The 15,675-nt window shown below is 30.6% G+C and overlaps 1 protein-coding gene and 1 long non-coding RNA gene across 6 annotated transcripts in view; both read right to left on the reverse strand.

Moving 5' to 3' along the window:
* Nucleotides 1–15,675, reverse strand: part of LOC115880030 (oocyte zinc finger protein XlCOF22-like) — a 37,831-nt gene that overhangs the window by 21,634 nt on the left and 522 nt on the right. For 3 of the 5 annotated variants that reach the window (XR_004049789.1, XM_030897141.1, XM_030897142.1), the window contains exons 2-11: nt 14,588–14,701; nt 14,044–14,136; nt 13,669–13,878; nt 12,344–12,553; nt 11,713–11,826; nt 10,984–11,097; nt 7,684–7,797; nt 7,420–7,512; nt 6,735–6,944; nt 967–1,176 (exon numbers count right to left, since the gene is read on the reverse strand). Coding sequence is in view for 4 of the 5 variants with exons in the window: in XM_030897141.1 (XP_030753001.1) it covers nt 967–1,176; nt 6,735–6,944; nt 7,420–7,512; nt 7,684–7,797; nt 10,984–11,097; nt 11,713–11,826; nt 12,344–12,553; nt 13,669–13,878; nt 14,044–14,136; nt 14,588–14,701 (1,482 nt within the window). In the remaining variant the exon portion in view is untranslated. The remainder of the gene's footprint in view (nt 1–966; nt 1,177–6,734; nt 6,945–7,419; nt 7,513–7,683; nt 7,798–10,983; nt 11,098–11,712; nt 11,827–12,343; nt 12,554–13,668; nt 13,879–14,043; nt 14,137–14,587; nt 14,702–15,675) is intronic. The other 2 variants (XM_030897145.1, XM_030897143.1) reach the window with 2 other exon arrangements.
* Nucleotides 4,533–5,139, reverse strand: LOC115880032. The gene is made up of 3 exons (XR_004049790.1): nt 4,948–5,139; nt 4,792–4,890; nt 4,533–4,728 (listed from the first exon to the last, which is right to left on the reverse strand). It is a non-coding gene; the product is annotated as an uncharacterized LOC115880032 (long non-coding RNA).

Consider the following 15,675-nt stretch of genomic DNA (forward strand, 5'->3'; position numbering starts at 1 on the left):
CTTCATTTTACTATATAGAGTAAATGATTGTAACAGATATTTTATTTAGATTAAAGCTGCAAAAATTAGTTTAAACCGAATTTTATTATTGCTATGTTGGTCACATTGCGCCGTGTTCAGCAATGTTGTCCTTTATTATTTGACAATTATCCTAGTGTCAGTCATTATTTTGTATAATATCCTGTTGTTGTCGAATCTTTGTAATTCTCGTTTTTGCCTATTTTTTCATTATTTAAAAAATACACGTTTCAGTTCATAACACAAAGTTCAGTTCAGTTCAGTTCTTTGCACAAACAGTTCTTTTAAGAACTACATTTTCGAGTTTTTCGTCGTATTTCTTGAAAATGTGTGTTGAAAATATGCTGAAGCATTTAAACAGTTGAAGCAAAGATATTGTAGCTTCCCTGTTTTTTTTTAACTATTCTGAACGGGAACATTACAATAAAGGTCCTTTATTACCCTTAACTGCAGTCAGAAAAGTAAGTCTGATTGATAAGCACATTATACCACTTTCAAAGTTAGTTTTTATTAAATTCGGTAATTTATTAGTTTGTGCATTAATAGCACCCTCTTACTTGTTATTACCACTTCTTATGGTGTTGTAAGATGTACATCAATAAATAAATAAGCCATAATAACGCTTATAATAATCTTCATAATGGACTAGTTTTTGCCAATATGTAGTAAGTAAAATAAGCTATAAAACAAATAAATCAATTAATCACTAAAATATTAGTTATTAAATTAAAAATAAAACGTAAAACTCTTTAAAAAATGATATAATAAATGTTTGTCAAAAATGATATAATAAATGTTTGTCAATTTTAAATTAAGATTCATCTCATAAATCCATCACAATCTGGCAGCGCTGTCGCCATCGTTGTCACTCAAAGTTGATCACGTGCATCGGAAATTGTTTTGCGATTACCATAGGTATAATTCTTATGCTAACAATAATAAATTTACTTGGAATCAATATGATAATACTTAAGGTGGTCTTTTAAGCCTCCTTTTGTCAGGTATTTTTTGTCACAGAGCACACAAACAAACGACTCTCGTTCTCCCGGCGCCAAGTGAATTTTCTCGTGTTGCCAAAGACATGACTTATGTTCTGTTCGGTAGTGACATACAGCACATCTGTAGGTCTTTTCCGGTGGTTTCTTCAATTCCTTTGTCCTAATAAAATAATTTTTAAGTATTAGTCTTGTAACTCTATAAAACAAGGTTCCTCAAACATATAACCTCACGTATCTACCCCTATTATAATTCACAGATGACTGTTAAACTAACAAGATTTTGGTTAAAAAAATTTGGAACATCGCCTATAAATTTACATTATAGAAGGCAGGTTATTATAGCCTTATATACACGAAAGTACACTATCGGACAAAAGTAGAGAATTTTTTTAAAATTATGTCTTTTTTGTTAACGCAGAGACTAAGGTCATTTTATGCATTGTTAAAACTAAAGATACTTAAGTAGTTCTTATTTAAATGAAATAATCACATGTCTCACGAAAACGAGATTTTATTCAGTTAAATAAAAAACTATAGGGAGAAAAATAGAGAAACTAATAATAAAAATTACAAGTACATAGTTGTTGCTAACCTAATAAAATTAATAATGGGTAGAGTAACCGTCATTAGCTATAACTTCACGATATCGCTTTGGCATGGAATCCAATAGTTTTCTTATGGTATCTGGTTCAATGGAATTCCAGGCCTCTTTCAAAATTCTTTTCAAATCTTTCTTATTGCTAATGTGACTTCGTCTTACCCGGCGATCTAGTTCCTCCCACAGGTTTTCAATGGGGTTAAGGTTTGGACTTTAGGTAGGAGAGTTCATAACCCTAATTTGTTCAGACAAAAACTATTTTTGTAAGACTTTCGATTTATGCTTTGGATCATTATCTTGCTGAAATATCCAGGTTAAAGGCAAATTATCATCAGCAAACGGAATCATCACTTTTTTAAGATGCGGAAACACCTGAACACCTCATCACTGAGTGCGCCGAGACGACGACCATTCGTGCCATGAACTTTGGTACGGCTGATGTCAAGGATGGAGAGGCTAGCCTCTGTGGAGCCGTCTCAGATACTGGCTTTTGTTAAAGGCTTGAGACTGTATGATGTTGTAACTTGTTATAATTTTAAATAATAGTTGTAACTTGTTATAACTCAAGAAAGGGGAACACACAATAGATCTTTAAGGTCGCGGTGACTAACTCCCCTCCTAAACATTCTACATTCTACATTCTTAAGATGTCAAAATACATAAATCGATCCATTGTTCCTTCTATTACATGCAGTGGTCCCATGTCAGCCCGAGAATCATCCCCACACAAATGCAAGATCCACCACCATGGTTTATAGTGGCCTTGGTATACTTTGGATCAAATCTTTTCCCTTCTGGACGGTGTACCCACAATATGCCATCGGATCCAAATATATTTAATTTACTTTCCTCTGAAAGCAAGACCTTTTTCCAGTCATTCATCGACCAGGGCAAATATTTTTCTGTAAAGGTATACGGGCCTTCTGGTTCTTCTTACTGATGAGTGGTTTTTTAGCTGCTCATCTGCTAAATAATCCTGCTTCCCTTAGCCTTCTTTGGATGGTCTTAGAGCTTATATTGACACCAGGTAGTTCACTCAAAATTTGATTTGCCGATTTATGCGGATTAGTTAAGGCGATTTTTTTTATTTATCATATCAATTTTTTTCGTTGTTTTCCTTGGCCGACCACTTTGTTTAATAGTCTTTAAGGAATTGCGAGTTTTGAAATTGGAAATCGTTTTGCTAATGACAGACTTATGCAAATTAAACATTGTGCTTATGTCCATTTGCACACCATTCCGATGTGCGTTGATTATTTTTTTGGCGAAGAGGATCTTCGCGAAAACAAACAAATATGTTCCGCGTGGCATATTTAGTAAAAATGTAAATCAGAATATCAACATTTTTCACCTTAAGCAAATAACTCCTAAGTATGGTCAATTTTTATGTTGGTTTCTTTATTTATGTCCCTCCAAAACTATTTGTGTCCATATTAAGGTTCATTCTCACTATACCTTCCGTTTCCATTCCATATTCGTTCCGTATTTTTATTGTATTGACGCTATACGTAAGCTTCCGTTCCGTATCAGTTCCATACTTTTTATTGTATAATCATGCCCATTGTATGGCATATATAATATAAACATGTTTCATGTTTTTCAATTTCCACGTAATTATGCAGATTTCAACCTTAGTGCTTGCTACTTAGCCTTTTTTATATAAAACTTAATATTATGCCAAAAAATTAAACTAAGAAAAAAAATTATTAAATTAGGTGTTGCGTAAACGCATCACTGGGACAATATGGGTTAATATTATGCCAAAAAATGGGGTAAAAGTTTGAATTTCACACTTACGCGCGCTGCGATGACGTATGTAGCCATGTAGCCCTCGCCAATATGATTGGCTGGTTTTCGTCTCCAAATAAACTTGGTGAATTTTATTATGTTGGCAGCATTGCTGTTTATTCAATGGCAAAATGACATTGTTTACTTATTATGTTATTGTTTTATTTTATTTTTGATTTTAAATTAAATTTGCATTTAAACTATTTCCAATAATGCTAAAAAATTAATTGTTCCATTGTTGGATAACATTTACCAGTAACTATAATAAAATGTTTTTGTACGCGCCGAAAAAAGATGGAAAATCGTAAATGCTGTTTTTTCAGAAAACTTCTCTTAAGCTGATGAATGTGATTTCAAAACATTTCAAAGTGAGTTTATATTATGTTTGATTTGTTAAATCATTAATGGCTTGTTTTTTACATGTGGAAGAAGGTGGGGAAAAATTAATTTGAAAAAAATGTAATTCCTTATAACTAAGATTAATAGTATTTCCGGAAAATCACAGTATTCACAGTTATGGTATAAAACAGCTACAATCTGATCATGAAAAGTACGTCTACTATCTGACCAAGAAAAGTTAGAGAAGATGAACAAGGCAATTAGAAAAATTCTATTGGCACCAAGAATGTTAATAAATACGTTCATGGTTAAGTTATTTTAGAAGACTATTAAGACTTCCTATTTTTGAAATTGCTATTGTATAATCTCACTTGTTGAAGTTTTAGATATATTTATAAAAATTGTATTTAGGCCCCGGTGCCAGTTATTGTACTGTTTTGAGGTCATTAATAAATAAATTAGAAAAAAAAATACATTGTATAGATAAAATAAGGCTCTAATAAAGTGCCTGTTTACATAAAATCAATAAAATAATAAAAATAAATATTTTATTTTAAAGTTTTGTTATTAAATGTATTAATATGTGATCAATAATGTTTATTATATAAGCATAAAATATTATTTTTTAAGAGGGTTATATACATATATATGAGGAAGATTCGAAGGAAACATACATGGTGTATTACATGTACATATTTTATTATTTTTGAAATTTATTAAATTAAAAGGCAAGTAAATATAAAGTGTTTTAATTACAATATTGTAATAATTTACATTTTGATGGTGACAAGACTTACTGAATATCAGGGCAGTAAATTTACAATTAACCCGCTACAAGAACATAAAATATAAATATTATGAGAAAACAAAAATGGCAATAAAAGTTGCTAGAAAGTAAGATGTTATCTTCCTCCATTCTACATAAATCATAGCGTGGTACCTTTCTTGATTTTATTTGTTATGTATGACATAATGTTTACATGCCGCCTAAAATTAAAATATAAATAGATAAATAAAAACCTACATATTTAGTTATAATTTAAAAATCACCAGTGTTAGCTGCACAGCTTAAAAATTTAGTTCCCTCCACTTTCTGTACACAACGTATCCAATCGAACTGTTATCATTATGATTCACTCTATGTATGCTCTATAAACAATGGTTTTATTACTTTTAAATAACTTCTTCAAGAAAAAAAAATCTCACCTTGACATTTTAATTTCTTTATATCAGCACTTAACTATTTTAAATTGTCTATATAAAAACTGTCCACCACATACTCCGTCACCTTTCGAAAATGATCCGAAAAACTTTTTTCATAATTTTGAGCCACTTAGATAAAATTAAAAGTTATAACCAAGAAAATTTACCGCTGAACTGAAAAGCACGAAGAAAAATAATAACCATGCCCTAGACACTCAATGGTAATTTTATAGAACTCCAAATTTAGTTTCTTCCGCATCGCCAGACGGCGCAAAAGACATTAAAGTACAGGTTTCTAATTTATATATGAAGATGACATGACAGTCCCTATGTTGACATGTTGACAAAATGTTGGTGATCCGTCAAGTTATTTTTAAATCATTATTTTGATCATTATTTAAATAATCATTAATTCAGATATTCCTGATTTATCGGAAAGTTCAGTGATTTCAGTGATTTGTGATTTTATTAGTTTGTGCATTCTGATATTTAGAGTCGATCATCATTTTCGTGTTAGATACTAAACTTTTTTATTAAAGTCATTCTGACATTTTAGAAATTATAAATTTATGAACCAAATAAAAAAAATAGTTTAATCATAAATAAGTAAGTACATAGTTGGTAATATATAGTATTTTTTGTAACAGTTAATTAGTAGTCTATAATATTTTTGCTATATAATTTATTTGTTAAATCAAAAAATAGGCGCTATGTGCTCTATTGTTGGTGTTTAAAATGTATGTATATATTTTAATTTTGTTTTAATTATGTTACACTTCTAATGATCTAATAAAACATAAAATGGGCAACAAAAAAGTCTATATTTATTATTTTATATTTTACAAGGAATCATTTTGAGCTTGAATAACGTTACCGTTTTAGTTAGCGTTAATAAGTAACGGAACGCTAAAATTATGTTATGCCAAAACTCTCCATTAGTTTCTTCCGGATCACCAGGTGGCTCTAAATGACGGACCCATTTGTTTTATATCAGTGTCCAATCTATCTCTAGTACATGACATTAGTCTATGATAATAACAAAACAAAATACAAAATGGCTGCGCCCCATCTGCGCCTGATACGCATGAGCCAGGCAATCGGTCATACCAACGATCTGAAACGTGATTGGTGAAGGCTATGTACGTCACAACTCAACCGGGAATGTTCAAGTTTGAATATATAATTTAATTTCTAATGTGATATCATGGAATTTTTCCTAATTATTGTAAGTAATGAAGACGTGAATGTAATGTCCGTGCAATACAATGATTTATTTGCGAATTTATATTTTTTGGAACATGCCCATTATATCATTAGGAAAGTTTTATTTTAAAAATTTGTATCTTTGAAAAAGGTAATAGATTTAATTAAGAGGTGAAAAAATAAATAAAAATCGGCAAAATGTTAACAGAGCTGGTACAAATGTAACTTGACAACGCTGTTTCCGATACGCTTCAGTCCGTTCGCCAAAAAAATGTATGGAAGGGAAACTGAACGGATAGTGTGCATTGTCCTATTCCTTTACATGATATAATATTTTATGTAAACGGAAGGGAGCTGATATGGAAGGTATAGTGAGAATCAACCTTTATAAATAAACACCTGATAAGATAAATTTGGAATGTGGCGAAAAATGATGGTATTGCTAAAAGGAAATATGTTTAAAACAAACATTACTTCAAATACTGGAGGTTTTTAAAATCCGACGAGTTTTAAAAAGTTTCTCTACTTTTGTCTGATAGTGTATATGTTATGACCTATGTATAATTCTTACACAAAAATAAATTTACCTGGGATCAATATGATTATTATCAAGGTGGTATTGTAAACCGCCTCTTGTTTTATATTTGCTGTCACAATGCGCACAAGCAAACATCTGTCGTTCTTCCAATGCCAAGTGACTTTTCTTGTGGTTGGTAAGACAGAACTTACGTGCCGTTTTGTAGTTACACGTGGAACATCTATAGACTTTTTTCTGCGATTCGTTCGATGCCTTCGCCCTAATAAAATAACTTTTAAATATTACAGTCTTGTAACTCTATAGAATAGGGTTCCCCTAACATTTAACCTCGCATATCTATCCCTGTTATGATTAAAGTGACCAGATTTTGAGTCAATTAATGACGGACGCAAGAACGCTGGCAACAAAAAAAAGCGGGGCATTTTCATGAATAATACTAACGCATATTTAATTTTTACATAAAAAAGTCTGAATAAGGTCCAGAAAATATGAATTAGGGCTAAACTTAAAAAAATATACCCCTAGCAAAATTTATTAGTTAGTCATACTGAAATCCTTTCCTACTTCCTTAACCCCTACTACGTCCTTAGTCTTCTTATTTAATTCATAAAATATAATAAAGGTTTAGACTTCAGTTGTAAAAAAGATTTGGATTTGATTAACTTGCATTTACTGTTATGTAGAAATATTCATATAAAAGACAAAAGCAATATAATATAAATATATACACTTACATTTCTAAATTATCTTCAGATGCTACCATAGCTTGGATATGTTTTTCATGTTTATTGTCTTCGTAGTTGATAAACTCAAAAGTTTGGATATCACTGTAAATTAATAAAAATTAAATTTTAACATTAAATTCATCACTCACCTCTATCCTTTTCCATTAATTGTGACTCAGGACACTTCAACAACAACGCCGGCTTGAGAAGTGATGGTTTTTATAGATACTTTAAGTCTAAACAAAACATAAACATTTAGAAAAATATACTTACGGTTCTAACTTAATATCTGATGATATTCCATTTAAATTTTCTTCTAAAACATCATTTTCTTGCTTAACATGTTCCACACTGAATGATTCATTATTAAAAGCAGTATCTGTTGGACTGTAACAAAATTGTATTGTGTAATTTTTTTATTTTTTATATACATATAATAATTGTTTATTATTGTTTATAATTTTTAATATTTATATAAAAATTTTAACTGCCAACTAAAATTTAACTACATAATATTTTTTTTGTATTATATTAGTTTTTGTATTCTTTTAGTTCGTGTAATTTATGTCTAAGGAAGATACTATTATGTATTACCCTTGTATATATATTTTTAAAGTAGATCAACCTAAGACGTTTATGGACTAAGACTACTAGATGGCAGGATCGGTTTCCCTACAGAAAAATATTTTTTGTTACTCTGAATTTTGAAGCTACCAATAAAAACAGAGAAAATAAAAATCGATAATTTTTGGACTGTGCCAATTGGTTACTAATCGACCAGATACTTTTTATCTATTAGATATGCTATAAAAGCTGGCAATTATACAATTCGACCATTGTAAATACCCGACAAATTCTTCAAGGCCGACAAGGCCGATGCTTCTCACTGATAAGAAATAAAAATGTTTGTTTAGATAATTTTCGAGGTATTTTTTCTTTCTGAATGCACATTTTAAAGTATTTTATATTCTTTGTCCCCTTGACCTATTATCCTGGTCGCACGTATGGAAGTTCTGTTTCTTCTAGTTTTGGAAAATGTTCTTATTTCTTTTTTCTTTGTAGTTGTAGTGTAAAATTAGATTAATTTATTAAGTTTAATTATAGTGTTTAGTGTAGCATGATAGTGTAGTCTACCAAAAATAGTTTAGTAATGTTTTTATAGTCTATTTTGTGTTAAGTAGTAGGTGAAGGGATAATTTTGTTATTTTTTCTTTTTGTTTGATAAATTAGTAAGTTTGATAATTTGTTCAGTATAGAATACACGAATAAGTAGTTGTGTAGTGTTTTAAGAGATTATATTCGTTTATTTTGTAGTTGAGTGAGTAGTACGTGAAGGGGTATTTGGGTATTTCTTCTTTTTGTTTTTCATGTAATGATTGTAGTAGTTCTATTAAGTATTGTGATAGATACACTATATCTCCTTCAACTTCGTTGAAAAGTGCGTTATCATATAATCTTGGTTTTCTGGTAGCAGAATATACGAAAAAAAATCTGATCAAATTTATTTGAAATTAAATTAATCTAGCCTTATTAATCAAATTAAACTAGTCAAATAATAATAATAGTTAGTTTCAAAATACTATACAGGGTGAGTTTCCTACAATGTTCTCTATGGGTATCTCGGAAACTATTGGAGATAGAGTCGGTTAATGGGGAAAGAATTGCAGTTTTGTGGGGTCATAAATATGCGCCTTTCGGATTTTTGAAAACGTTTATCGCTTATCGCTTACTAGATATTTCGAAAAAAAATTTTGGCTATTTTAAAACTTGTCCCTAATTCCATTATAATCTATTTTAGACAAAAAGTTGTAGATAATCACATACCTAATGAGCTTGTGTTTTCTGATTTTTTCTAAAGCCTGTAATTTTTGACAATAGTTGGCCATGACTTCATAAAAATCGCCATTTTTAAGCTTTTCAGCGATATAGGTATATATGTTTTTTTTTTCGAAAAATTACAGTTAGATACAGAGTTATAGTTATAGCCAATTTTTTTCTTTCTTGGCTAATTTCACTTAGTTAGCATGGTATTCTTACTCTGTTATGATTTATAACATAAAAACATAGAATATATTATTAAACGGTTCTTTACGATTTACATTACGCAAACTAAAGCCGGAGTCTCATGCATCCGAAATCCGATGGTACGACATCCGAAATTTGAAGTTATCGTGTGAAATAAAAAAAGCCTGTCACATACATCCGAAAGTTCGTTCCGAAATTTGACAGTTTTAACATCTTTCTGCTGTGCTGAATAGAGATTCATGTCATGTTTTATTGGAGAAACACTTATAAAATAACTTCCTCGCCAAATATCCCGAAATTGCCCACTTCCCACTAAACTTGTTTTTAAAAACAAATGTTTTCAAAAAAAGTGAGGTTAAAAACACACGATATCGTACAAAAGTTAAACAAAATTTAACTTTATACGACGTCGGATGATTAGTTAAAATTATCGGATAAAAATTGTTGTCAAAATATTTCGACCAATAGGAGCACCGTCGGATCGTCGTGTCATCGGATTTCGGATGCATGAGACTCCGGCTTAAAACTTCATAATATCACTACCCCATACACTTAAGTTATTTTAGAAAATGTTCTCCCGTACCGCCTCTTCGAGGGGGCCCATGCAATTGGTCCACCTCTTCCGATCCCTGAGTTTGCATAATTGTGATATAAATAATTTTTAACATTTCTTTCATTATGGGGGGGGTCATAATGAAAGTCATGTTGGAACCACCCTATTGATGCGCGACTATCTAAATTTAACTTTTCATCATGTCTTGAAAACCGTTCTCTAAAAAACGTAAATACCGTTCACCGGTCAACGTATCCTGGAAAATGTATGGCCAAGAAAAGTTGAACCAATAATCCTACACGCTTTTCTTCATTTAAAAAATTCATATTTACAATTGTTGTTTAAGCAAGTTGCAATTTTTTGAATGTAAAAAGTTTTATGTTTTCAAAGAAAAAAATATCGTAAAATTCGTAAAACACTCAATTTAGAATAAAATAATCTAAGAATGAAATGATTCTTTTATAAACCTGCATTAAATCAAATTAAAGTAGGTATGTAACTTTTTCTAAATATTAATTAACAGTAATTAGCATTATCATAAATTATAAAAAATGTACCCCAACATATCGAAATAATAATTTCTTTGTTAATACGGTTTAGAATTTTTAAAATAACAGGCAAAAATAATCCACAATCTACATAAAATAAAAGTTTCGTTTAAATTTCTTAATCAGCTGATCACTATTAAAGATGCAGAAACCCGGGCTATATTATTACATTACTCTGAGGAAAATAACGAAAATAATCGATATTTTTGACTCCGCCTCGAAAGGTTCACGATTTGTCCTCCAGCTGGCAGCACATTTTGTCTAGCCGGTTGAGCAACTTAAAGAATATATAAACAAGGGTATTACAAGGGTATTACCAATGACGCCCAATAAACATGCTATTAAACTATTATTAAAGAAACGCTTTTTTCTTTGTGTGGCGTTAAAAAGCAAGCAATATACAGTTAAAATAAATAAATAAATAAATATTTAGAAAAATATACTTACGGTTCTAACTTAATATCTGACGATACTCCATTTAAATTTTCTTCTAAAACATTATTTTCTTGTTTAACATGTTCCACACTGAATGATTCATTATTAAAAGCAGTATCTGTTGGGCTGTAATAATATTGTATTGTGTAATTATTTTTATCTTTTATATACATATAATAATTGTTTGTAATTATTTTGTATTTTTAATAATATTTATACAAAAAATTTAACTGCCAACTAAAACTTAACTACATAATTTTTTTTTGTATTATATTAGTTTCTTTTGTTTATAATGTAAGATACTATTCATTGTGACGGTATTACCACAGATTAGGTATACTATATGTATACAGATAAAAATCTTATCCCTAATTCGTGGTACGAAAATTGTTTTTTATGACGATGAGTAAAGAGTAAAATTTCCTGTGCGCAAAAATAAACTCGCATTTAAACAGCGTAATAACTGGGCCGGTCAGACTGTGCACAATTTTAGAGGCCATAAGTGGGCGTGCTATGTGCGCAAACTAGTAACCTAACTAGTGCGCGACTTCGAAAATTGGAACAGCGAAAAACAATATGCTTTTGACGATAAGTTTATAATCTGTGGTATTACCAATGACGTCCAATAAACATGCTATTAAACTATTATTGAAGTAACAATTTTTTCTTTGTGACGCATTAAAAAGCAAGCAATATACTGTTAGAAATTAATCAAAACATAAATTAGAAAAATATACTTACAGTTCTAACTTAATATCTGATGATACATCATTTAAATTTTCTTCTAAAACATCATTTTCTTGTTTAACATGTTCCACACTGAATAATTCATTATTATAAGCAGTATCTATTGGGCTATAACAAAAAAATTCGCAATATATACTTTGTGCAATCAAATATCAATTTGATGAATATATTATTTACATTATATTAAAATTTTAAGTTCCACTGCCAGTGTTGAATAAATAGCCCTAAAGAGAAAGTATAAAATATACTAAGTATCTATATAGTTAGATATGTCAATATTGTACGAATCTTTTGAACAACAATATTGTACGAATCTTTTGAACAATAAATATTTATCTGGCGAAATATAATTTAGCAAGTCAATTGCTCCAAAGCAAGAGTAATAAATACATAAACGTATATAAGTATAAATAAAAGTAAATATTAAAAAAATATGTAATCAAATCTTACTACACACTATAAATAGACAAAATATGACAGTAAGACAACAGCATCACTTAGATGAGATTCTTCAAGGTGGCCATCTCGATAAAGGTCACCGAGCCAGTACAAAAATATCTCTAATTTCTATATGAACGGATATGTGGTTTAGGTATAATTCTTATGCTAACAATAATAAATTTACCTGGAATCAATATGATTATCCTTAAAGTGGTCTTTTAAGCCCACTTTTGTCAGATATTTTTTGTCACAGAGCACACAAGCAAACGACTGTCGTTCTTCCGGCGCCAAGTGAATTTTCTCGTGTCGCTTAAGACATGACTTATGTTCTGTTCGGTAGGAACATATGGCACATCTGTAGATCTTTTCCTGCGGTTTCTTCAATTCCTTTGTCCTAATAAAATAATTTTTAAGTATTAGTCTTGTAACTCTAGTCTCTAGAACTTCACCTATAAGTTTATTTTATAGATGGCAGGTTATGACAGCCTTATATCCACGAAAGTATATATTATGATCTATAGAAATTTTAAAACGTTTTCCGATGGACGTCATCAACTTTGAGTGACAAGCGATGGCGACAGCGTTGCCAAATTGTCATAGATTTATGAGATGAATCATAATTTAAAAGTGACAAACAATATATTTAGTATATAATTTTTATATAATTTTTTTTAAGGCAGCAACTACCCGCTACAAATTGAAATAAGTAGAAATAACTTGAAAGTGGTATAATGTGCTTACCAATCAATCTTACTTCTCTGACTGCATTCAACGGTAATAAAGGACCTTTTTGTCACGTTCGCGCTCAAAATATTTTATCAGGGAAGCTACAAGCGCTTTGCTTCGACTGTTTAAAGGCTTCGGCATATTTTCAATCCACAATTTCAAAAAATGAAGTAAAAAATCTCGAAAATTTAGTTCTTAAAAGAACTTTTTGTGGTTAGAAGTACAATTTAAGAAGAAAAAAAACTATGAAAAACGACAAAAAACGAGAATTACTCCCAAAAATTTAACAACACGATATTATACAAAATAATGGGCGCGTTCAGGGACAGTCAGCGGCTGAGTGGCTGAGTAAGCGATTTCCCTAAACCGTCTCTTTTTACACGCAAAAACAGTCAGCCGCTGAGTAAAATACTCAGCGGTCAGTCAGCCGCTGTGTTCCCTGAACGCGCACAATGACTGACACTGGGATAATTGTCAAATAATACACGACAACATTGCTGAACATGGCGCAATGTGACCAATAAGGCGATAATAAAAATCGGTTTAAACTAATTTTTGCAGCTTTAATCTAAATAAAATATCTGTTACAATCATTTGCTCTATAAAGTATAATGAAGAGCTGCTTGGTATTTTAATTTAGTCAACAAATTTAAACATTTTTGCTAAAATTTCATTTACTCAGGTTTATAGGCTTTAGTGTCAATTTCGATGTGATTGATGACGTGCATCGGAAACTGTTTTAAAATTTCTATATGTAGAATTCTTACACAAAAATAAATTTACCTAAAATCAATATGATTATTATCAAGGTGGTATTGTAAACCGCCTCTTGTTTTATATTTGTTGTCACAATGCGCACAAGCAAACATCTGTCGTTCTTCCAATGCCAAGTGACTTTTCTTGTGGTTGGTAAGACAGAACTTACGTGTCGTTCGGTAGCTACATATGGAGCATCTATAGACATTTTTCTCTGATTCATTCGATTCCTTCACCCTAATAAAATATAAGTTTTAAATATTACAGTCTTGTGACTCTATTGAATACGAAAAAACATAAACATAGTTGTAAAAAAGATTTGGATTTGATTAACTTGCATTTACTGTTATGCGGAAATACTGATATAAAAGAAAAAAGAATACTGAAAATATATACACTTACATTTCTAAATTTTCTTCAGATGCTACCATAGTTTGGATATGTTTTTCATGTTTATTGTCTTCGATGTTGATAAACTCAAAAATTTGGATATCACTGTAAATTAATAAAAATTAAATTTTAACATTAAATTTACTCTCTATCTGTCTGGCGAAAAATATGTAACAGTGACATTTGTCGAAATCATATATTCTCTTGCCGAACATACAATTGCTGTCCTCCATTCGCGAATTTCAAGTTCCAGAGCTTTACGCCCTGGGCTACTCGAGAACGGTTCTGAAAGGAGCTGTGCGCGATAGCCTGGTGCCTCCATATGGCGCGAAACAGTTCTGAACTGTATGACTTAATTGAATGGATTGAGAGTATCGCGTTCTTGAACAATTCAGAGCTGCACAACTGCATTGATGGAGGACAGTAAATAACTTATTAGAGAACAACGGCAAAGACTACAAACAGATAAACATTAACATACGAACGCGCATGTCTTATACTTTTACACGTACATTAAAATTAATCAAAACATAAATATTTAGAAAAATATACTTACGGTTCCAACTTAATATCTGATGATACTTCATTTAAATTTTCTTCTAAAACATTATTTTCTTGTTTAACATGCTCCACACTGAATAATTCATTATTAAAACCAGTATCTGTTGGGCTGTAACAAAAAATTTCACAATATATACTATCTGTGATCAAATATCAATTTGGTGAATATATTTATATTACATTACAATTTCCAGTTCCACTTCCAGTGTTGAATAAATAGCCCTAAAGAGAAAGTATAAAATATACTAACTATCTATATAGTTAGATATGCCAATATTGTACCTTGAATCTTTTAAACAATAAGTATTTATTTGGCGATATATAATTTAGCAAGTCAATTACTCAAAGCAAGAGTAATATATAAACATAAAAGTAAATATTAAAAAAATATGTAATAAAATCTTACTAGACACTATAAATAAACAGAATATAACAGTAATACAACAGCATCACTTAGATGAGATTCTTCAAGGTGGCTATCAACCTGTTCCAATGTGACCTTTTCAGATCTATCGTAGTCCGCTTCTGATTCTTAGATTACAATGCAAAGAACCCATAAAGAACCGCAGATTTGGCAGGCTGTCGCACTGACATGACATGTGTTCTGTTCTTTTTCTTTTCAGATCAACAAAACCTGTACGTGGTTTTGTCCATCAATCCTATCAGATTTAGATGACTATTTAGCTTATAATGCAATGTTATTAGATCTACAGTGACTGTCTTTGCTCATTTTCTCTAAGAGCTGTCCAGTTCTTGCAGCAAACCGAAAACAAGGTAGCTCCAATAACATTGCCGTAATATATTTTATTCTGTAAACTTTGCCGTAATACTGTTATATGAAAACACCTGATGGCCTATTTTTAAATAAAGGGTAACTAAGTCAAATCTTATTTTCATAAAAAAGTGGAGCGCCACCCCTTCAGTTATACAGATGTGAGAGGTTTCGTATAACTTATTTAGGTTCCATTTAGGTTATGGACAGTAAAAACGTAAAATTTTCAATGCAGATTAAGTAAAAACATCAAATATATATAGCACAATAGATATAACAGCTGGATCTAAATACTATAACTGAATCTACAG

Source organism: Sitophilus oryzae, unplaced genomic scaffold (genome assembly GCF_002938485.1).
Source record: "Sitophilus oryzae breed Bouriz unplaced genomic scaffold, Soryzae_2.0 scaffold_1604_pilon_pilon, whole genome shotgun sequence".
NCBI classification, from domain to species: Eukaryota; Metazoa; Arthropoda; class Insecta; order Coleoptera; family Curculionidae; genus Sitophilus; species Sitophilus oryzae.